This window comes from Pseudopodoces humilis, chromosome 3, assembly GCF_049639895.1.
Source record: "Pseudopodoces humilis isolate 2021_Gansu_Grassland_sample_001 chromosome 3, ASM4963989v1, whole genome shotgun sequence".
Classification (NCBI taxonomy): Eukaryota; Metazoa; Chordata; class Aves; order Passeriformes; family Paridae; genus Pseudopodoces; species Pseudopodoces humilis.
The window spans coordinates 23,657,063-23,679,626 of record NC_142202.1 but is presented as its reverse complement, the minus strand read 5'-3'; the positions used below and the strand labels follow the sequence as shown (position 1 = coordinate 23,679,626).

The window sequence follows — 22,564 nt, the reverse complement described above, 5'->3', positions numbered from 1 at the left end:
TTCTCCATTGACTCAAGAGGCTTAAAAACCAGGTATGTCTGAAAGGAAAAATCTTCTTCAAGGGAGCCAGGTAACCAGCAGTGAATGAAATTTAGCTAAGATGAATTTTGGTTTTTTTTAGAAAATATATTTGTCATCTGGAAGACAAAGTCTTGAATATAAATACCAGGTTGCCCTCAACACAAGACCAAGGACTATGAACTCGTCTGCTCCTCTCTTTATAGCAGACTCCATCTTCAGCATCTCTATTTTGTTTTCTTAGACCTTTCTCTCTCTGCTTTCATCTAATCCTCACTCAAAAAGCATTAAGGTTAAAAATTAACGTCCACAGACTGAGGCTGCTGTTACCTTTGCCTTCTCTTCATACAGACTGTCCCATTCACATCTGAAATGCAGTTCGGTTTAGATAGCTTAGAATAAATATGCATACATTTCTCTGTGTCAGTGTAGGATAAGGAGCTCTCTCCTCCTTAATAATAAATGCCATATATAATGGGAAAAAACAGTCATGCAAAGCAAAGCTTTTACAAAGCAATACAAAATAGTCTAAATCATCCTCATTCCATCCTTGGTCCAGAGTCTTATCCTGGTGCTTCACATCCCACAGGCCATTCAAATCCCTTCTCAGCTCTGTAGTAAAGAGTTATGCCTTTGGCCACCTGCTTGTGCCAACAGGATGGACTTGAGAGCAGCATTACCAGTGGTATGTTGCAGTTGCAGATGTGTACTTAACTTTTTTTGGTTGAAACAGCTAAACTGCTGTTTCTACCAAGAAGCTGTAAAACCAACTGGCCAGGCTTGGACAAAACATTTTCAGTGGCTGATCCACCAAAATGTAATAGAGTCATGCTCAAAGCAGCTACCAGTCTTGGAAACTGTTAGCCTTTCACTGCTGTGTTGAAGAAACCAGTTTAATATTGGTAAGAGGACTTAGTGCATTTATGTTCCCTCTTTGGAGACTTAGCCTTATCAAGAGTCATGCAAATCCTTATCAAGATTGTCACATGAACTACAGGAATATTATGGGCAGCAGGTGAAAGACTAATGAAAAAAGGAAATAAAGCACATGGATAGGGAGAGGTTAAAAATATTAAACCAAACAATGAAAAAGGCTCTATGCAATGAAGTTCTTTCTAAGTGACTCGCTTTCCATCACAGTTCTTCACCTGTTGGTTTTTACCCTTTTCCTAGCTGCCCCATTTTCTTTCTGCTGCTGGCTACACCTGCAGGCTTCTGTGCTGGCACCAAGAATTATGAAAGCACAGTACTAGCCCTCGTGTCTGCTATCCCATCCTGCTTGTCCTTTGCTCTCCTACCTTCATTTCTACACATATATTTTTATCTAAATTGAGCATCCTGTCCCTCAAGGACCTGTGCTAAAAAGCAGTTCCCCAGACCACTCATGAATGGCAAGTGTAAACCAACCTGACCACTTGACTAAAGGAAAAGCTTTCACCTATTTCTCTGTATTACACATTGTGACAACAACTCGTATCACCAACATTTATGATTTACTACTTCCATCTAAAGGTTTTCTGAATGCGTCTCCATGCAGATGCAGTCTCTCAGATGAGGAGAATGAGAAAGACTCTGGCACTGTCTTGTGCCATGCAGAAATTGCTTCCCTTTCTGTGGAGTGCTAATGACTACCAGAAAGCATAAGGCATCCACACTAAGGGGCCCCAGGGACTGAATTCTGCAGGCAACAATCCAAAATATACACAAAATTCAACAGAAGGCTTTGATTTAAAACTTCCCCAAAAATCACACTCTTCAGAGATGACCACTGGAAACTCCCATGAAAGTGTGCCATCTCAGCTTTAATCATGAGAGCTGCTACTCTAAACACAACCTTTTGCTGTTGACACAGACAGAAGTTGTGGCCAGCACCATGTCAGCCTCGTGCTCCACAGCTATCAGTAACATATGCAGCAAATGATCCCTTGTTCAGGTCTGTAACTTGGCTTCCAAAGTGATATCCTTATTCATTTTCTCCTACTATTTTAAAAAAGAATATACTACAAACAATACTGGTGATTTTGCTTTCCAAAAAGATTATGAAACAAAGTTCAGCTAAAACAATATAAATTTTTTGGGAGACTGGAGCAAGAAGATAAGCATTTGAGTTTTCTCTGCTCAAATGAGATACAGTTCTCCTGAATCAAAATATATTTAGCTTGAATGTTACAGTTCAGAAGAATAATTAAGTCCAGAAATCTGCACTTACTTACCAGTTGCCATTTTTAATCCATAAACTCTCTGCTAGGTCTTCTGTTTCTTCTTTATATATGAAATGTGCATATCATATTTTATGGCTTCTTTTTTTTTTTTTTTTAACCAGATTTAAGAAAGTTTTTTAAACTTTAAGAATGCAGTCATCCAAAAAGGAACAAAAGGCAGCACACACAGGTATTTTCCTAAAGTTCAAACTGGTTTATGTGTGAATCAAAGCTCTTAGATTACACTGAAAGCATATGGGATATTAAATAAAGTGCTTTTAATAGTATTTGGAGACTGTTTCCCTTGTCTCTACCCATGAAACTTTCCTGTAAGGCAGCATCTAGATTTCATTACTTATCACTGAATCACAGAATATAAAGTTGGAAGGGACCCACATGGATCATAAAGTCCAACACCTAAGCGAATGGCCCACACAGAGATCAAACCCACAATCTTGGTTATTAGCACCATGTTCCAAACAGTCGAGCTCACTCAGTTCATTTCTCCCTGAAGCTCTCCTAACATGGTTCTATTAATTCAATAACCTGTGAAAGCAAAGACAGAATTTGTAGTAATTGGGTTCCTATTATGTTAGTGTAATCTCTGCATTACAAGGCAAGCGTTTAGCGAGTGCTAAGAAATTTGAGTTTGTAGGTTCAAATTATAATACTCTGACACCGTCTCTTTGGTTGGCAACTGGATCTAGGAGAAGCAATTTAATGGAGTCAAAGTGGTGCCTCCAGCAATTCTAAGTATGCATAGAAGCGTTTCCCTTCTGCCTTTGAACAGTGAGCAACAAGCACTGTAGCCTAAAGGAGATGGGGAATCCTTCAGGAAAGCATAATCACATCAGATCCACACTGCAAAATCTGCAAAAGAGAACTGTCAGAAGGGGAAACAATCAAGAGTATGCAAAGCAAAAAGCATGTAAAATCATGGTGCCAAATCTCTATTTCTACACCTCCTCACCGCTCCTTTTCAGTTCCCTTGGGCTGTAGAATAGGATACAGCACTCTAAAAAGAACATGTCTGCCCCACCAATGGTACTGCAAGCTCCGATATTCTCTGTGAAAACAGAACTCAGATTTTCCCATTTTAAAAGCCTAGGCTGCTACATATTGAGCCAAATGAAAGTCTCTGTGAGCAATTGCCATTCACAGATCCTACGCAAGACAAGGGAGCCAGATATGGTTCAGCAAAATTTACTGAGAAAAATCTTTAGGAAGGAGGATATTGTCAAAAGACACATTTACAACAAATTTTTCACTCAGATGTTGTGTGGTCAGCAAGTACTTCTATCCACCTACAGAGACCTGCAGTCACACAGGTCATGTCATCCTTGGAAGGAATCTATAAATAGACATGCAAAGCACAGTATGAAGAACCCCAATCTATCTATAGGCTCTGTAAGGCTGTGTGTGTTCTGCCAAAGAAAAGTTCTTGCACAATGCAGAGGCAGATGTTGCTAGCAGCATTTACTTGGAGGGCTCCCTATTTCTGCAACCCTTTAACGTGTGCAAGGAGTTGGCTCAGGAACAGTTCCTTTAGCTTTCCCTGCTGTTACTCTACTCACTCCAGCACACTTCAGTCCTCTTCCCAGCAGAGCTGTTACTGAGCTTCCCTCTTCCCCTCACACGGGACTTTACCAGTGTTCTCCCACACTGTAACTGAATCTCCTGAACTTCTTTCTCCTATGCAGGGAAACGATGTGATAAGGAGGTGGATAGTTTTTTCATCTGCTTGTACTCCCAGTTTTACTGTATCCGTCTGCTGATGGCAGTAAGAAAGCACAGACAGGTATACAACAGGTATATAACAGCAGACAGTATCTAAAAAGGAAAGCCATAATTGATCATGTGGCAAGGCAAAGGGGAGACACATCAAAACACCTTCAAGACTTCCTGAAACAGGAGTTACACTACCATCTGAAGAGACTAATCCATAAATGGAACATGCTTATAGAATGTCGGTGAGACTACAGGATGCTGCAGGAAAGATAATTAGGAGACTGTTAGCTGAAAGATATCATGGGGTAATGGTTCCTGCTGCTGGTAGAATACAATCCTCAAAAATAAATGTTGTCAAAACCATGCATTATTTTCAATGCAGGAGACAGTGATCTCATGGCAGAAATCTATTTTTATGTTATATCTGATGTGATAAATGATTCATAAAAAATGTTCTCTATAAGAAAGATTTCTCAAGTAACCAGACAACTGGCACCGGTATTACTAAACCTAAGTATGTATTTTTTATTTTTTATTTTTTTGGTGAATAGTCAAATAGAAACACCTTAGAATACAGCCTGCTGACAAGCAATCTGGGCCCAGATGGACCTTTTGCCTGAGTATAGCTCAGCCAGCTCTGAATGGCTTTATCCCACAGCAGTACTTGGAAGAAGAGCTTATAGGTAGAAGCTGTGAATGGGATTTTAGGCAGGTATTAGGATCTAAAAAAATCCATTCTCGCATCCCATCTTCCACAATTTACCAGGCTGTATTTACAGTTGGAAGGAGTGGACAGAAGAGGAGTGATGTGCAGAATAAAAGAGATAATGCAGAGAATTTGAGACCCACACCATCTGGAGCACATTGTGTTACTTAAGTGCATCTCACAGTCAACCATGAAGCCCAGATTCATCTAAAATGTTATCCCATTTGTAAGCTCCAAGCCTGCTCAGGAATACAAACCAAAGCACAGGTATGACTTGGAGGTTCACTCCAAAAGCATACGTCTGATTAAAGTTTCTCAGCTGAATACATCTGCAGAAGATTTCTCTTTTTGCTCCTTATATTTCAATTTCTCCTCTCTAACACATTGGACAGCTTTTGTTTTACATTTATAGATCCACAGAACTGCAGACATTTCACCAGAGTTGCAGGTCCAGACTTTTCTTAGATTGTATCTTGTCTGAGTGGCCATGGCAGACACACTGTAAGATCCTGATCTCCTATTCACTCAGTCTAGAGACTCAGCCAAAGGCTGTAAGAGTTTCCTTCCCATGGAAAACTGTGTCCAGGAGCAACCCAGGAGATGACTCTTTGGCTCTGCATCTCAGCCACATCCTTAGCTAAACCACAACCAAAAGACTTTGCAAGATGTGTCTAATGCTCTCATATGGATGTTTAGGTGTAAAGTACTGCTAGTTGAAGGCACCAGCTGGTGAATTAATAGCAAACAGTGATCCTCTGGTGGAAAAACTTCTGTTATTCTTGCTTCTTCCTGAACAACATGAATTCATTGCATTCTATCAGAGTATTGCCTCAGCACATACCCAGAGATCACTCTGCCCTAATTTGAAGGTGGAGATCCAAAGATTTATATCTTCAGAACACAGAAGTTTCCAACTTTTGACATTTCTTACTTATGAAAACTGTTACTAAAGCTTATCACATGAAAGGTGACTTTCATCTATGCATGTTCATTATATCCTGAGGCATGAAATGGTAAAAAAGAAGAAGAAGGTGACAGAGAAGTGGTAAAATGTGACATGTACTAAAATATTAATAAACTGACAAGTTTTTAAACCCCAACTCATGATTTTTGAGCAGCTGGTATTGGCAATCCTACATGTTCATTGATTGTTGCCTTCTCCACGGAATTGCTAGAGTAAATATAGAGCAGTGTTATTGTTGGGAAAGGGCAGATTAAGTCCAAATATAGCTGTATAGAATGTACTGAAATGTGTCTGATAACAACAAAAATTAAGTATGACTGATAAGTCATAAGTGGGCCAAGAAAGCAAATGACTTAGGTATTCAAGTCAAGCCCCCTGGCATAAATTGTCCTGTGCAGCTCCAATGCAATTATAATTTAGTTTTTAATACTGAGAAACACTGCATGGCATCTTTCTCTAGTCCATCACAACACCTTACTATTGATCTTTTCAAATGACACAGACCTTTTCCTCTAAGACAACTGCAAGGGGGGTTTTCAGTGGTCTGGGGTTTTTGTCTATAACATAATCTTGCCTTATTCAGGAAAGTTTGTTATAATACCGCACTGAGGAGATGGCTGTCTCTGAACTCCAATCTGCGAATTTGCACATGAAAATGCTGAAAAGAAGAAATTAAATAGAAGGGCAATGCATCTTCCTCCAGTAACATACCTGAGAAAAATAAACTTTTTCTGTGGAGTGTAGATTATTTGAGAGAGAAATGCTTACAGCCCAGGGAGGGAAAGGGAAGAGGCGAAAGAAGACTTTGGTAGCACTGTGAAACCAGAAAACCTTGGAGATGCATTTTACCTCTCAATGTCCAGACATGCCACTCATTTTATTTGGGAAGCCATTTCCCTACATATACAGTGTTTAAAGTTCAAGAATAATAAGGTACTGCAATCACAAGATTTCACTTCTGGTTATAAAAGAAGGAAATGTGTTGCAGCGGAAGTTTAGAAAGCATGCACACAGAAACTTTGAACTCTGGTTATCCATGTCAAAGTCAGAAGCCAGAGGCAAAATATCCAACTTTTCAGTGCAGCATTTCAAAACTGGGAAGTTTTATAAGCTATAGAGATAAGGCCTGGAGATTTTGAAATTACTTTCTCCAAAGTAGAATGAACAGGGCTTTTAGAAGATTATTTTACTGACAGCCAACATTGATGTCTCAATCATATGAAAAAATCACTTCTGCAATTCTGAAAATCAAGGAGGGAAAAAAAGCAATGACAACAAAGCTGAAAAGCAGTGAAATCAATATTTACTGTGGGTTCTTCTAATGCTTTTCACATCTAGAAACTGGAGGATAAAAGAATATAGAATAAAATAGTATTGCTCACCTGGAATAAGGCATTGTTTTCACAATTTCCCTTCTGCTTTTATTCAGGTAATACACAACAGCAAAGAAACAGTCTATAAAAACATAACTTACTGCCCCAGAAGTGTTATTCATTCTTTAGGCTTTATAATAATGACATCATAAAGTTTTCAATTTCTTAATTTACTTTCTCAGACAAGTTCTGCATGGGAATCTGAAAAGAATACTATATGTATGTAACAAGAGGTAGATACCCCCAGATAAGATTCAACACCTTAAAAATTACTCCTGACCCCCATCATACAACAGTGAACACAATGTCATTATTGCCAAAATTGCTAGTAACTATTGCTATGAAGTATTTCACATGTAGAAACCTTATCTCAAGAGAAGGTGCCCAGGAAACTGAAGTGAAATACAGAATTATTTCTAGATTTATAGAGAAGATATAAATGGCTGCCTCCTTAATCCCATCTTCTTAAAAAAAAAAAAAAAAGCAAGAATTCTGTTATGAGAAAGTAAAAACTTAGGTTAAATTTCAGTTAATATTTTAGGTCCATTACTATTTTAAAATACTCTACAATTTTTATTAATTTTCAGTAATGACAGATCTATGAAAGAGTAATCTCTTAGTTGTCAGTAGAAGCCTATTTCTAAGTCATCTCTGCTGTATGGAGTACATATGGGTGATAAAGCAGCAATAAATTGAGGTACAAGTTTTAGAGGTAACTACCACCTTAGTCTGTGTATAGATTTAATTTATTTCTTTCAGTTGATAAATCAAATGAAACATGTTCACAATATCAGCATCTTGCATTAATAGAGTTTATCTTGGTCATCATCTCCTAGTTTGGGGGTTTGTAAATATTATGTATACACACACACAAAGCAAATATTAAGCAAATCCAATCTAGTACTCTTAAAAATGAGTACTGCATAAACAAAACATAAGTGCACATGGCAATTTTATGTTCTACATCCACCCACACAGTTGTTCTCAGCAATTCAAGAACAGAGTTGCATGGGCAGATTGACAGAATTTGAGTTACAGACATCTGTGCTGAAATAATGATCAGCATATGAAGGTTTTGTTCATTAAGCAACTGATTATGGTCTTGTTTCTTTATTTATTTTATCCTCAAATAGAAAATAAATACAATAATCACAACAATAATAACAACAAAAAAAGCAGAATAAGTTCAAGGTACTCTGCTTCCTTCATTCTCTCCCAGAGATCTACCCATCTTGAAATATAATTTTAGTGCTATTCCAGGAACAAGCTATGATAAGGAATTGCACATATGAAACCAGTAATCTTAAAAGTCTGTAAAAAATTGGAATAAACTACAGGATCCTATTTTCCTTAGCTGCCTCCAATACCATGCTTGTCCCTAACAGACCAGATGTCCGACTGCCAGTCCCTATAAATTGTTTGTCTCAGTGTCTAAAAGTGAGACCTCAGGTTAAAGTACAAAGCAGGGAGTCTTTTCCTTCCAGGACATTTTGTTTATGTTAACTGTACAAAGTTTTATGGTTTTCCAAAACGTCCTATCTTTCTTTGAACCCTCCTAGGGTGAGTGGCCTCATTTTGCCCCAGGAACTTCCTATGGCAGCAAGTTTTACAGACTGATTATCCACTGTGTCAGCAAGCCTGATAAGCAAAGCAGTCTTGGCAAAAGTCTAGAGACTAAAGCAACTGAAGAACCAAAAGTCTAAGACAAAACCAAGTTTCTTCCTTTAAAGGAAAGACTTTATGCTATGATGTTGTTTTTGTTTTTGTTTTTTTTTGCCATGGAATGTTCTCATGCTCCTGTGGTACACAAACAGCAGAACTTCCATTTGAAACTGTAATTTTATTCCGGTCATCCTCCCATGCATCTCTCTTGCAAGGTAAACAATTCCCCATCTTCAATTTTGTGAGCTAAAACAAGAGAGAGATCACACCTAGGTTTTGTTCCAACAGCTTGCAGCAGCAAAGTTTCACAGCTTACTTTTAAGCATCAAGACTTAAATTGATTAAGTGAAAAAGAGGATAAATCTGTACCTTTTTCACAGCTTCCTTGGAGCTCCAGCGCACAAACCTTTTGTTTCTCTGGCTTTCAGTCAATACTGAATGATTTTGCAAGAAATTGATTCACGAGCAACAATGAAGCAAGAACTAGTTATACAATGGTGTTATCTCAAGGCATGACATGCCCCAAAACCTGTGCTCATGTGGTACTGCAGCATGCATTCACACTGGAAAAAAAGGCAGAAGAGCAAAATACAACACAACTTTAGTGAGTGAGCTTACCAGGCACACCTATTTCTTCTGGCAAATGCTGGAAGAACTGAACTGGAGGAACCTGCAGACAAATATACCCAGAATAATTATAATATGAGCTAGATCCCATGATTTCAAAAGGTCAGGGCTGTTACCACACAAACCTATCTATGAGTCATATCATTCTACTCTAAAAGAATATGTGTACCACACCTCCAAGGTCTTCTGCTACATTATAGACAGACTTATAATCAAACTACTTTTAGTTTATTTTTCTTAGGAATAAATTGAATCCTGATCAGCAAATTCCTTTCAACCACAAATTATGCAGCACATCTTCCATTTCATTAATACTGCCTAGTCTTGCAAGCTACAGGGATTTCACAATTTTTCCTGTAACATTTACAAAATATTTCCATAAATGTCCTACTTACTGAGCAAATAACATATCCTCTCCAGTTAACGTTCTTAACACAGAGTCAGAACATCCACTCAGAGTATTATGTATGGAGCACCCGGCTGGTTCTTTCGACAGGAGAGCAGCACAGAATTTGTGAACTTGAAATTTCCCCAAGAAGAAAACCAGCCTTCAGGGCAACAGGCAGAGGTGAGAACTGGTGCAGCAAAGTCTCAGGGTTCATAGCCCTGCTCTCACAAGTAAACGGATGTGCTGGGCTCCCAAGGGAGCTCCTGGTACTGAGCAGTGGTTATCCTGTATAGGATGTCTGTTCAAAAGGGGATAAATCCAAGACAACTCAAGGCTCCCTTTTCCCACCACCAAAGTCAAATTCTAAAATCTAAGTAGAAGGCGTTACACGGGTGGGTAAGGAAATCATATCACACATTTTATATGGGTATTTTTCTTTCTAAAATATCTCCTATGAATAGATCTTCCCCCAGTTTATAAGCAAAGCACATTTTAATAGTTTTCACTCAGTGCATGACCACAGATATTTTTATAGCAAACATATCTTCAAAACTGCATGTGGGACTCTCAATGAGCAATGATCTAAATGGTGGAGGGCGCTAATGATCAAACATTACCAACAAATGATCCTTTTTAGCCAGGCCTCAGCATGTTTAATCTCAGCCAACTCATAGCATGAACTACAGCCATGAAATCATGCTGTTAGACTTGTCACAGCAGGATGCTCTAGGTCACTAACAGCATGCCAGCTGGCACCTGCCTGGGGTCCACAGCAGGCATGGAGTGATTGAGGAATACCTCAGGCCCATGAGCTCTGGGCAGGGCAAGGCTGTGCCATGTTCTACTGCAGATGAGGGGCTGCTGACTTCCCAGGAACACTAAATTCACCAACAGAAACAGCATTATGTCACAGTCCCCTGTTCAGGCTGCTGACTTTGTTTAGCAAAAGCCCCATTTTATGCAATGAATTAAACATTTCAGATGTTTTTGGAAGATGGCAGGAGAGAAGGGTATCCCTTGATAAGAGACATGAATAACTTGTTAAAGTGGAGACACAGCAATTTAGTTTTTGCAACAGATACAACAAAACCACTGTTGTATCTGTTACAAAATATGAAATATGTAAAAATTTTCTTAAGAATGCTGTTTGATCTTTCTATTTGTTCCAGTCTAATAAAAAAGAGAGTTAATTTGTGAAGCAGATAGCAGCTAACAAGCAAGGTCTCAGTGGCATCCATGGGTTAGAAAGACAAATTTCTTGTTGGTAGAATTGCCTTGTTAAACCTTGTTAGGGCTTGACAAGATTCGGTGGTCTCAGACCTAGTGGGAGGTTAACAAAAGTATAGGATGTAGAAGGAAGGATGTACCAATGATAATGAACACAATGCAGAATTAAAAGGCCACAAAGATATCTGATGGAACTCCCAAGATAAGGAAGACAACTTGGCAATTGTGCTGAATCGGCTCCGACTGGGTTAAAGGCAATCCTGGGAGAGGACTCAGACCATCAACTCAAGAAACCCACAGAGCCTAGAGAAGAGAAAACTCAGCACGTGGAGTAATTAGTATGGAAAACAAGAAAATCATTGACAAATAGAACACTAAAAATAAGAGAACTAGGTCACTTCTAGCCAATTAGCATTAACGCCTCTGTTCGCTATAGTACATACAAAGTAAAAAGGTAGTTGCTGTGCTTGATTTGTGGAACACTGCCGAGGACCGAGGCTTGTGCAACTCTGACGTAAATACGCAGTGTCTCTCTCGAATGTGCCTTATCATTAATAGTGTGACCAGCAGGACCAGGGAAGAGATTCTTCCCCTGCAGTGGTGAGGCCACACATCGAGTCCTGTGTCCAGTTCTGGGCCCCTCAATTCATGGAGATGCTGGAGTGTGTCCAACGAAAGGCAATCAAGCTGGTGAAGGGTCTGGAGCAGAAGTCCTGTGAGAGAAGCTACGGGAGCTGGGGGTGCTTAGGGAGAAAAGAGAGAGGCTCAGGGGCGACCTTCTCCTCTACAACTCCCTGACCGGGGCTGTATCCCGGTGGGGGCCGGCCGCCTCTCCCCGGCAACCTGCTGCGGGATAAAAGAAAACGACCTCAAACTGCGCCTGGGGAGGTGCAGGGTGGAGTTTCGTAACAGAAAGAGTGACCGGGCACTGAAATGGTCTCCCCGGGAAGGTGGTGGAGCCACCGTCCTCGGAGGTGTTTAAGGAAAGCCTGGACACGGCACTCAGTGCCCTGGTCTAGTTACACGGTAGTGATCGCTCCTAGGTTGGACGCGATGCTCTCGGAGGTCTTTCCCAACCTAGGTGATTCTGTGATGACCGGCCTGCTGCACAGCGGCTCCCCGCTGAGCACCACGCAGCCCAGCGCCCTTTCCTGCCCGCGCCCCGGGCCGGGCCGGGCCGGGCCGGGCCGAGCGCGCCCGTGTGGGGCCGGAGTCCCGCGCGCTCCCGCCCCCGCCCCGGCCCCCGGTGTGGGCGGAGCCTCGCCTCCCGCCTGCGCCGATTGGCTGACGTGAACCACGCCCCCCTCTCCGCCCGCGGCGCGCTCGCGTCCAGCCCCGACCGCCCCTTCCGCTGCCGCCCCGCCGCTGAGGGGGCTCATCTTTCCTGCCTGACTGAAAATTGTCACCGATCTCGTTTTTCCGCGAGCGGCGGGCGTTCTTGGGAGAGGCGCGCCGGCACTGCTTTGGTGCAGGCTACTGTATTTTTTCGGACTTTTTTTTTTTTTTTTTTTGGTCCTCATTCTTTCCGCGCCGTCTCGCGCAGGCGTCGCTGCCTGGCCGGTGGGGCCCTTGAGCGTTACGGCGTCGCAAAATAGCCGGCGCGGGGCGGGGCGGGTCCTTTCGGCCGAGCCGTCGCAGCCGGTGCCCGCCCCGGCCCACCATGTACTACAAGTTCAGCGGCTTCACACAGCGCCTCGTCGGGGCCACGGCGGCCGCCGCCTACGCTCCACAGGTAACACCCCGCACCCGGGCGGGGGCTGCGGCGTCGCGGGCGTTTGTTGAGCCGGGGAGGGATCGGCCGCCCCCACGGGCACCGAACGTATCCGGCCCCTCGCGTGACCTTGGGCGAGACGGGACGCGCGCTCTGCCCTGCAGCCCTTGAGACAACTTTGGGACGTACTGGGGGTTGTAGCAAGAAATTAACGCGCTTTCATCACAGAGGACTGTTCCACACTAGAGCGGTGCCCGGCGAGGTTTTAAAATCACCGAATCACAGAATCAGGTTGAAAAGACTTTCGAGATCATCGAGTCCGGCCTGTGACCGACCACCTCTGTGTCAACTGGACCAGGGCAGCGAGTGCCACGTCCAGTCTTTACTTAAAAACCTCCGGGGACGGCGACCCCACCACCCTCCCGGGCAGCGCATCCCAGTATTTGATTTCCCTTTCTGTGAAGAAATTCCTTCTGATGTCCAACCTAAACCTCCCCTGGCGCAGTTTGAGGCCGTTTCCTCTCATCCTGTTTTTAATTGCACTTGGGAGAAAACACTGACTCCCACCTGGCTACACCCCCCTTTCCACTAATTGAGGAGAGTGACAAGGTGACCCTTGACTCTCTTTTTTCCAGGCTAAACAGCCCCATCCTCATAAGACTTGTGCCCCAGACCCTTCCCCAGCTCCACTGCCCTTCTCTGGACAGACTCCAGCACCTCAATGTCCTTTCTGAAATAAGGGTCCCAGAACTGGACATTGTACTGTAACTTGCAGCTGGCAGATGGGAGCAGCACTGATCTCTGGTGTCCCTGGTCCGTGTGTACAACAGGAATCCCCGATTACTGAAAGCGTTAAAACCCTTTCCCGGGAGGATACAAATCCATAAAGTTTGTTTAATGCAAAATGGAAACTCACCTCTGTATGATGCCAACTTAGTAAATAAGTGTATAGAGGTTAACAATGGCATTAAATAAGCTTATAATTTTCACACTGCATAGTGAAGGTACATGGTTAATTCTTCAAGAGCAAAGCAAATCTGAGGGAGGGCAGAATGAATCCCAAGTACATCAGTCGTTTCAAGACATGGAGAGTTGCATATTGGTGAAAATAAATCAGAGAAATTGTTTGCTTTTCTGTACATCAACATAAATTCCTAAGTAATATTAGGAAGATTTGTAATGTGATTTTATCACGGGACAAATGCAGCATGGTTGTTACACTGTGTTCAATTTTCTCAGTAAAGTTTGAAAAGATTAAATTCTTACAGTTAAAAACAAAAAAAAAAAAGTTAAAATCCCTTATAACTGGAGGTTAAGAGTTGTAAGAATGGTTTTTTAAAAATCAACCTTTCAAAGAACTGCCTCAATTCAGCTGATTAAGCAACACAAGTCTTAAGAAAAAAAAAAAGGTAGACACAGGTGCATGCACACAAATGAAATTAAAGTTATGGTCTCCTTCCCAAAAAAATCATTAATAAAAAGTAACTGAAATTAGTTAAAATCACTACATTCTTGTAGACTAATGTGTATTGTGATGTACAACTCTATTTCATTCTTAGCCTGTTAATTCTGTTAGAAACCTCCTTTACAGTTCTGCTTTCCTGGGTATCCTTGAGTGTGAGAGTTTTACTTGGGAAATCCAGTCATCTTTTGCAAGTAAGAACATCATATGAGGCAGTAAAATCTCAGATTATTTCAAGGGGCCCAGGACAGCTACAAAACCTTTTAAATTTTTTTGAAGTTAAGAGAACTTGATGATCAGACTGAGTACAGTGGTTAACAGTTTGTACTCAGCCAAGATTCTCCTAACAAGTGGAATGCTGCAGGTTACTGCAGGACTTTATCAGTTCCCAGGAGCAGGCAAGAGAGTGCACTCTTTCGAAGTTTACAGAAGACACCAAGGGAGTAGCCTGAAAACCTTTGAAAGTAGAGTTGCCATTCAGAGAGACCTATCCAGAGTGTGGGAATGATATGACAGGAACGCTGTGGGCTTCCATGATGGAAAAAAGGCACAGAGCCCCTGCATGGTTATGGAGTGGCAACTGAGGGGCTGGTGGCAGTAGCTTTGTGGTGGAACTCTGGAGATACTGCCAGGCAGTATCCTGGCTGTATCACCCTATGAGCTGTTGATTGAGAATATCAACAGTCTTACCTGCTCAACACTTACTGGATCACATCAAGGTGCTGTGTCCAGTTGTGGGCCTCCTGCTGTGGGAATGGGAACTGGAGCAAGTTCAGCAGAGGTCAGCAGCCAGCTGAGATTAATGGAGCCAGGCTTTGCACGGTGGTCCATGGTGGGAAGGCAAGAGACACCAACTGAAAGAAAGAGAGGTTCAGGCTGGACAGAAGGAAAGACATGTTCTTGGTGGGAAGAGTCAGGAAATGGAGCAGCAGCTCAGAGAGGGAGAGTGTGCACTCTGTCCTCAGAGGCTTTCAAGGGCAGGCCAGACAAAACCCACAGCAACCTGGCCTCACCTTGCTCTGGACTAAAGAGCACTAGAGGGCCTTCCATCCTGAATTACCCTAGGGTCTTAAATAAACATTGAGGTAACAGAGGGTTTCTGATATTGCAGTTTCTGTCCCTATAAGGTTTTTTGTCCTTGTCTTTCCCCATCACTTTAGAAGATTTTCTGGACAGCTATGGGGGGTCAGGGGTGCAAGAAACTGAAGATAGCAAAATAAATAATATTCTAGTATGTATAGCACTTATACAGTACCAATATATCCAGTGCTATTGCAGTGGTTGGGGCACTTCTTACCTCTACCAAAGATATGTTTAGAGAATAAACATTGATACTTCATTTATACAGTGGAATGCAAAGGAGGGGAGGAATGGGGAAGGGCTTCAAGCCTAAACAGTAAAGAACCTCATTTGTGGAAGTTAAATTTTTAAAAGTTACTGTCAGTCCCTTTTTACAATGTTATTAGGCTAGCTTTTTTGTTAAATCTCCCTTTTTTTTTTTTTCTTTCTCTAAGCTTGACTGATTTCTCAGGTCACACATTTAGATGCATCAGTCTATTAAAAATGTTTTCAATAAAAAACAATTGAACTATAAGGGTAATCCCATGAGCGTTAAGGTGTTAAGTCCAAAACAAGGTAGATTTTTTTCTATTGATTTCATTGCTCCATTTAGTAAAACTATAGTTCATCAAGTAAAGTGGTTTGCTTTTTGTGCTTCTATTTATTTTGATGTTTCTGGAAAAGTGAAGACATCCTGCCATTCAAATTCTCCTTAGTAAAATATGCAGTATAATAATTCTGTTTGTTATGTGCTGTTATGTTCTGGTGATTCCCAATAGAGTACTGTTTTGCTGCAGGTTTAAGCTTTCTGTGGGCTTGCAAAATACCAGTCTAAATGGATTTCAAAAATTATTTTGCTGACAGTAACATAACTAACAGCTTATACTTCTTGAGCTTGAAATCTGTGTTGTTCTTTCCATCTCAGACTTAGCATGCTTAGAAGACTTAATTTTGCATTTAACAAAGTTGTATAGTCTGAACAATTTACCTTGTTTGAATAAATGGGAACTTCCTTAGCTAGTTGAGGAGGGAAATAGTTTCAAAATTACTCATATTTAGGAGGATAATGACTGCCATAACTATTACAAATTCAATAAAAAGTATGAATTCAAAGAGTTAGCTTATGTTTAAAGTACAAGCACTGGGACCAGTTTCAAATGGTGTCAGATGAGGACAAGTACATGAACTTTTCCCTAGTTCTTCTACTGAACATGATACTAGCAGAAATTTACTTGTACTACAGTATCTTCACTTGATAACACTTATTTTGCTTGTAGCTGTTTAAAGCCCCCATGAGCCACGGATATTTTGATTTTAGCCAATATGAATTGCTTACAGTTTGTTTAGAATCTTAATATGTAACCTTTTATGTCCTAGATAATACTTAATGTGTACACAAAAGCAGTGTCACTGGATCGTCATTCCAGTATAAACAAAGACTCAAGTGGTTTTACCTAAGAGCCTTGTGTTAGTCATAACAAATATATTTAACTTTAGGCAGTGAGGTGTATTCTACTGTGAAGGACCTGCTACTTAGTTTAGAAGTGTCTAAGTTCAGTAGGTTGATAAAAGTTGTTTCAATACATGTTCTGAAATATTGATTCTGAGAGTAACTGCCCCATTCCCCTTTGGCCCTTACCTCAGTTTTCTCTCCTTTCACATTCTCGGATCTGTTTGAGCAGTCACCTTACATTTAAAAACTTAAGAGTGGTGGTGTCTCCATTAAATTATGCTCCACATCCTTAACTGTTTTTGCTGTCAGGAAAATGTAAATCTAACTTGCAAATTCATACTAGCAAGGTGTAAATTTGTTTTAACTTTGAGCCTGATGGCCAACGAACAGATACTTTGGGTCCTAAGATCTTTAGACCTCTGACACTCTACAGAAGGGTAGGCAGAGAATTCTGTTTGCTCTTTGGATTAGCTACATGTCTTGACCTTTCATTGAGGACTTCAGCATTTGAAAAAATCATTGTTAGCATGCTGATAAAATCAGCTGATGTTGACTCTTCTGCATAACTACATCTGCTGTACTTTGTCCAAGACTTGGAAAAAAATCATGTTGTAGTGATGAAAAACAAAAGATTAACATCTTAATATCAGGAGTTATCAATGATTAATTTTTATTTTTTTTAAATGAAGCACGGGTCAAATGTGTAGAGGTATTAATTCCTCAGTACTATCCTGAGTGTAGTGAGACACTGATGTCATTAAATAAACACGTGGTTTTAGTAATGTTAAATAAAGTGGCCAAGGGTCATTTAAGGTGTGTCAGCTCTTAATTGAAAATTTTCTGCAGTGAAATTCAGCTTTTACATTACAATGTGGATTTGTCCTCAGCCATGCTAAGCTTAGTAAGCTGGGTGTGAGACAAAGAACTTGCCACTTTCTCTAAATAACCACAGGCAGGTACCAAGTTGGAACAGCCATGCATTTGCACTAATTTAACTGAGCTTGGTTGGGGTTGGCCACGACTCACAATTCATGGATGGGATTCAAGTGAAATATTACATTGCTGAGGAACCCTAATTAATGCAGCATCTAGGTTAAGCAAACTGAACCGTCTCCCTTCTGCAGCATGTGTTTTGTTGTGCTCTTTCCTGAAGCCAGTGAACCATATCAATGCTTTTTATTTAAATTGCTATGTGATGTTCTTAAGTGGTGCTGTGCTGCTTTGGAAGAAATTTATACCAGTACACTGATGATTATGTGAGTTTTCTGAACTGGTTCCTTTTGATTTCACTATGGTGTTTGTCACTTGAGTCAGGTTTGACTCTGCAATGGCTCCTGCAGAAGGGGATCTTAGAACTTCTATCTGAACAGGAATATATTTCTGAAGGCTGAAAAAGTATGCAATAATTTACAGTTGTTGATTTACTAACTACTGAAGTTATTAGATGGCACTACTCCTGAAAATGTTGGGCTTTCAGGAAGGCAAAAGGGAAACTTTAAGACACAGGAAAGATGTGCGTTTTCACATTTGCTGTGATACTAACAAACAAGAAGGCAAGAAAAGCTTTGGAGAAGAAGTCACCTGCACATTTAGTATAAACATCTGTCCTGGAGTGACTTTATGATGTTTGTATTGTGATGCTTGTAGTTCTGTTTCTATAGTTCTTTCTGTCAAATCACTAAAAAGACTAATAAAGTACTTAAAGTTCCTATAGACAAAAATACTTCTCCAAAATTGCTTTCTTCAAGGCCTTTGATGTAGCTGTTACTTAGCCTTGGAATATATGGTTAGTAACTTCCCCTGACTAATAGTTCCTTATATGCTTCCTTCATAGCACTGTGGCCAGAACTGGTCACTGGTCTTAAATAATTCAGTGCTTAACTTCCATGCAAGCCTGCTCAGTAGGAAGGTATTAGTTACTGAAGGTGCCAAGAAATTCAGTTTGCTGCTGCCTTTCAAAATATAACCAGAAAGGTCACAAGTGGATTCTAATATTCAGTCAGGCACTATAAGAGTGGGAAGCTGAACCCACATCTTCAGGGTACAGCACTGATGGCCATTCCATAGACTGTTTTGGGAGGCTGAGAAACCTGGTTTTTCTGCTGAAGATGCCTGTTGTAGCAGAGAATTTGCATAGGGAAAACACGTCTGGTCTATGGCTGGCAGAAAAGAATGAGTGCCAGTCTGCTTCCAGCTCCAAATACTGTCAGACAGTTCTCTTCAATACAAAATGCATCAACTAGTCCTTTGAACAGAAACCAGAATTTCAGTGTAGTCTTAACTTGACCCGTGGATGCTTCTGTTTGTAATAAAAACCTGTTGCATTAAACTAACTGTACGTTGATTTTAATTTCTGTGGCAAGTTAGGAAAAAAACAAATCGCAGCTGTTTTGAGAACCATAATGAAAAACATCACTGCTACGTGTCCAGACATAACTGTTAAATTTAACTACACTAATAAAGACAAGGAGGTCACCTCATGTTGGCTCTGACTTTGTGCTCTTAATCACAGAACTGAATTATGTAGTTTCTGGGTATGGCAGATGTAGAGTACAGCCTTGTGAACCAAAGGGAAGTTGAGTTGTGCTGCTCATGGGGTGTACATTGGGGTGTAGGAAGCTGCAACATCTGAACTACAGGATGTAGTTACACCTGCACAAAATACCCTCTATATCAGGGTATCTGAAGAGCCTTGAGCACCACTTACAGCTTCTGTATGACCCAAATGATCCTTTTTTTTTAATCACCAAACTATACATCCAAATTTTTTATTTATGTTACTAGTTATTTATGGCTACCGTTTGCAGCATTCAAGAGGTAGAGTTCATTCCTCACTCTGACCCTAGCATCAGGGATCCTTGATCCTAATCCTGTTGCTCAGAGAGAGTTATAGATAGTCTGTGTGCATAACAGAAGCAGTAATTTGGACCAAGTACTAGCACAGAAAAATAACAGCTATGAATTCGTGCTTTGAGGAAATTGGAAATGAGGCTGCTATTTTCCTTGCTAAGCTCTGACCCCAAGTTGCCACTGAGATATCAGTGTGCCAGCAATGTGTTGGTCACAAGTCTTCATACCAGATAAATAGTCTTTGTAATGTATCCTTGTAATGACTGGCAGTCTGGCTGCCTAATGTGACAATTGGTATGTTTGCAAGAGTGATATACCTTGATATTTTAATCTTTATTTATGCAGGGACTCAAATCATTAGCTCCCACTGAATCCCCAGATCCGATTTTTGGGACAAGTAAACCTGCTCCAGGTTTACCAGCAACTGAACCTTTCTTGGGTACAAACAAGGTGCCAGACCTACAGAAAGTTTTTCAGGTAATGACAACTTTGAGAGTAACTTAAAGAAAACTGGGAGTGGGACATATGTGTCCTTATTTTAACATAGCTGAATACTTTTGCCATTCTACAGTACCTAAATTCTGTAAAGTCTGGTCAAGAAACTGTCACATACAGTATAACCTGTGTACTTGTACTACATTACAAAGTATATACATGTATATATGCCTTGTATAGGAGATAAGTACAGAAAGTGGATAAATGCAGTAACATTGTCTTTTTGCTGACTTCAGAAGTTGGTTGTTGTATTATTTGACTATTGGAAGCACTTTCTCTCTGGGAATCCAGGTGTATGCCTTAAAGCAGATGTGGAGAAGCAAAGCAAATCATTATGGTTTTGTGTATAATAATTTGAATATTGCTGAAGCTGTTTGTAGTGCAGTATAAGAGCAGCACAGTAAAGTTTTCAAAGCCAGTTTGTTAGCTATGGAATTTCTAAATGTATGACTTCTCTTAAAACAAATTAGTTAAGCTTTTTTTTAAGCATCAAGAACGTGCTTTATATAATGTTCCCTTTTCTCTCTTACATACCACTTCCATTTGGAATGTGTCAGTCTGACTTAGTGAATAATTTTTTAAACATATTTTTTCACATTCTGTTGTTAGTGACACTTTTCCCATCCAGGTCTTCTTGAGAAATATTTCAAGATACATTCTTTCTGCTTGCACTTAACAGCTTTGGCTAACAAAATCAACTTGCCTTTGCATTTGTCTTGCTAAAACACACATAATACACTTGGTTGTGTGAGCCTATTTGTCAGGAGGTTTCCCTCTTGAAAGTCGCTTAATTTACCCAAGGTAGCTTATTCTGTAATGACCTCAGTATGGGTGTTAATTTCTCTTTTGCTTATTTTCTCCTTGAACTCTTCCCACAGAGATCAGATGGGCTGCCAATACACCTGAAGCGAGGATATCCAGATAGGATGCTCTATCGGACCACAATGGCTCTGACAATAGGAGGGACTATCTACTGTCTGGTAGCACTGTACATTGCTTCACAACCAAAAAACCAAAAATAAAGGAACCACACCTCATGGGACTTTCAGCACTCCTCTGAAGGATCGCCTGCATGTACCACTTTGCACTTAAACCTGTTCCCTGTGGTCACATAGGGTTCATTATTCAGATCAGATTTCTTGGAGAAAATGTTTTTAATCGGTTGCCTTATGTATTTTGAAACAACAATATAAACAGAGAAATATATTATTTTAGGATATGGTTGCAGCTTTTCTTGTCTTGCAAGAGTTTATTAACAGTTGAAGAAAGTTAAGCTTTTCCTTCCATCCCTCCCCCAATTTCAACAGTGTTAGAGAGAGGACAGGAGAAATAATTTGTGAGCTATGCACCACATTCCTTAGTGGAAGGATGCTACTAGTTTCCAAAACACTAAAAGCAAATAATTTAATTATTATGGCAAACTGGGAACCTGTTTCTTTCCCATACAGGTCATTTTACGTAAGCAGCTGGCAATGGAACTTTTCCAAATGCTGGTATATTAGTAAATAATACACCACATCTGGTGATAAGACGACGGGCTTGTCTTCCTGGAGCATTTAAAGTGGATTTATTCCATAACTGTAGCATCACTGCATGCAGCAGAGTGCACCATTATTGTAGCATCAGTTACACCAGCTTTTGGACTTTCCTTGTCAAATTGTATTACCACGCAATAAAGAGAGCAACATGAATACTAAAAGAGGCAAGTCTCGAAAATTTCAGAGCATTTCAGCATGCCTGGTATGTGAAATAAACATATTGGTACAGTTATAAATTCAACTTGTAGATACCAAATCATAAAATTGATTCAGCTACCTTACTATCATCTTTCTGAGATGGTAAATCTCTTAAAACCCTCTCCCAGACTTTGTGTTTAACTATAATTTTTGATGAAACAGGTCACTGTCATAACTCAGCTGCTTACTATTTCCAGTGCCTACAGATAGCTATTTATGTACACACATTTCTGTGGATGGAAGAGAGATAAGCCAATACAACCCTTTTTGTATTCCCTTTCCCTTGTAATAACATAGCCTTGAACTGCAAGTTTCATATAAGTCTTCACAAACAGCATCCTCTAATTTCATAGCTCCTCCTCTGCCCCTAAACATTGATTTGTTTGCCTCTGTAAAGACCCATCTCTCTCAGAACTGTGCAGAAACAACCTTCAAAGTAAATAAGAAAAATAGTTGATAAAGGAAACTAAAACTGCCTTTTTTCAGTCTTTTACTAAAAATACTCTGATTTTTTTCCATTTAAGTTACATCAAAGCTTACTGCTTTATAGGAAAGAAAATAGCTGCTTGTACTGTGATCTCGGGTTTCAGTCAGTGTTGGTATTTCAGGATGGAAGAGGTTTAAGTCAGTGAAAAATAGCTTTGTAAGGACAGCAAGAGTCAAAGAATAGCAGAAAATAAATTCTGCAGGAACTGACAGTTATGCTGCCTCTACTGATAAAATATTTTGTCTTCAGTAGCCCATGCTCCATGACACTCAGTCTTGTACCGTAGGCTGTTAAATACTACAAAACAGAAAAAAGTAAGAAAGAAGAAAGAGAAAACAGTGCAGTAGGTTGTTGTCTGTCTTCCCTACATATCATCTATCAAGCACTGCCTACAAGAATTTTCTAATAAAGGATATT

At 40.4% G+C, this 22,564-nt stretch overlaps 1 protein-coding gene across 1 annotated transcript; it reads left to right on the top strand.

Annotated features, from left to right (window-relative positions):
* The first annotated feature begins 12,274 nt into the window (after positions 1-12,274).
* COX7A2L (cytochrome c oxidase subunit 7A2 like) lies at positions 12,275-21,143 on the top strand. Its single transcript, XM_005523375.3, has 3 exons — positions 12,275-12,626; positions 19,775-19,906; positions 20,803-21,143. The coding sequence occupies exons 1-3, from the start codon at positions 12,555-12,557 to the stop codon at positions 20,944-20,946; spliced, it is 348 nt and encodes a 115-aa protein (XP_005523432.1). The 5' UTR covers positions 12,275-12,554; the 3' UTR covers positions 20,947-21,143.
* Positions 21,144-22,564: the final 1,421 nt, after the last annotated feature.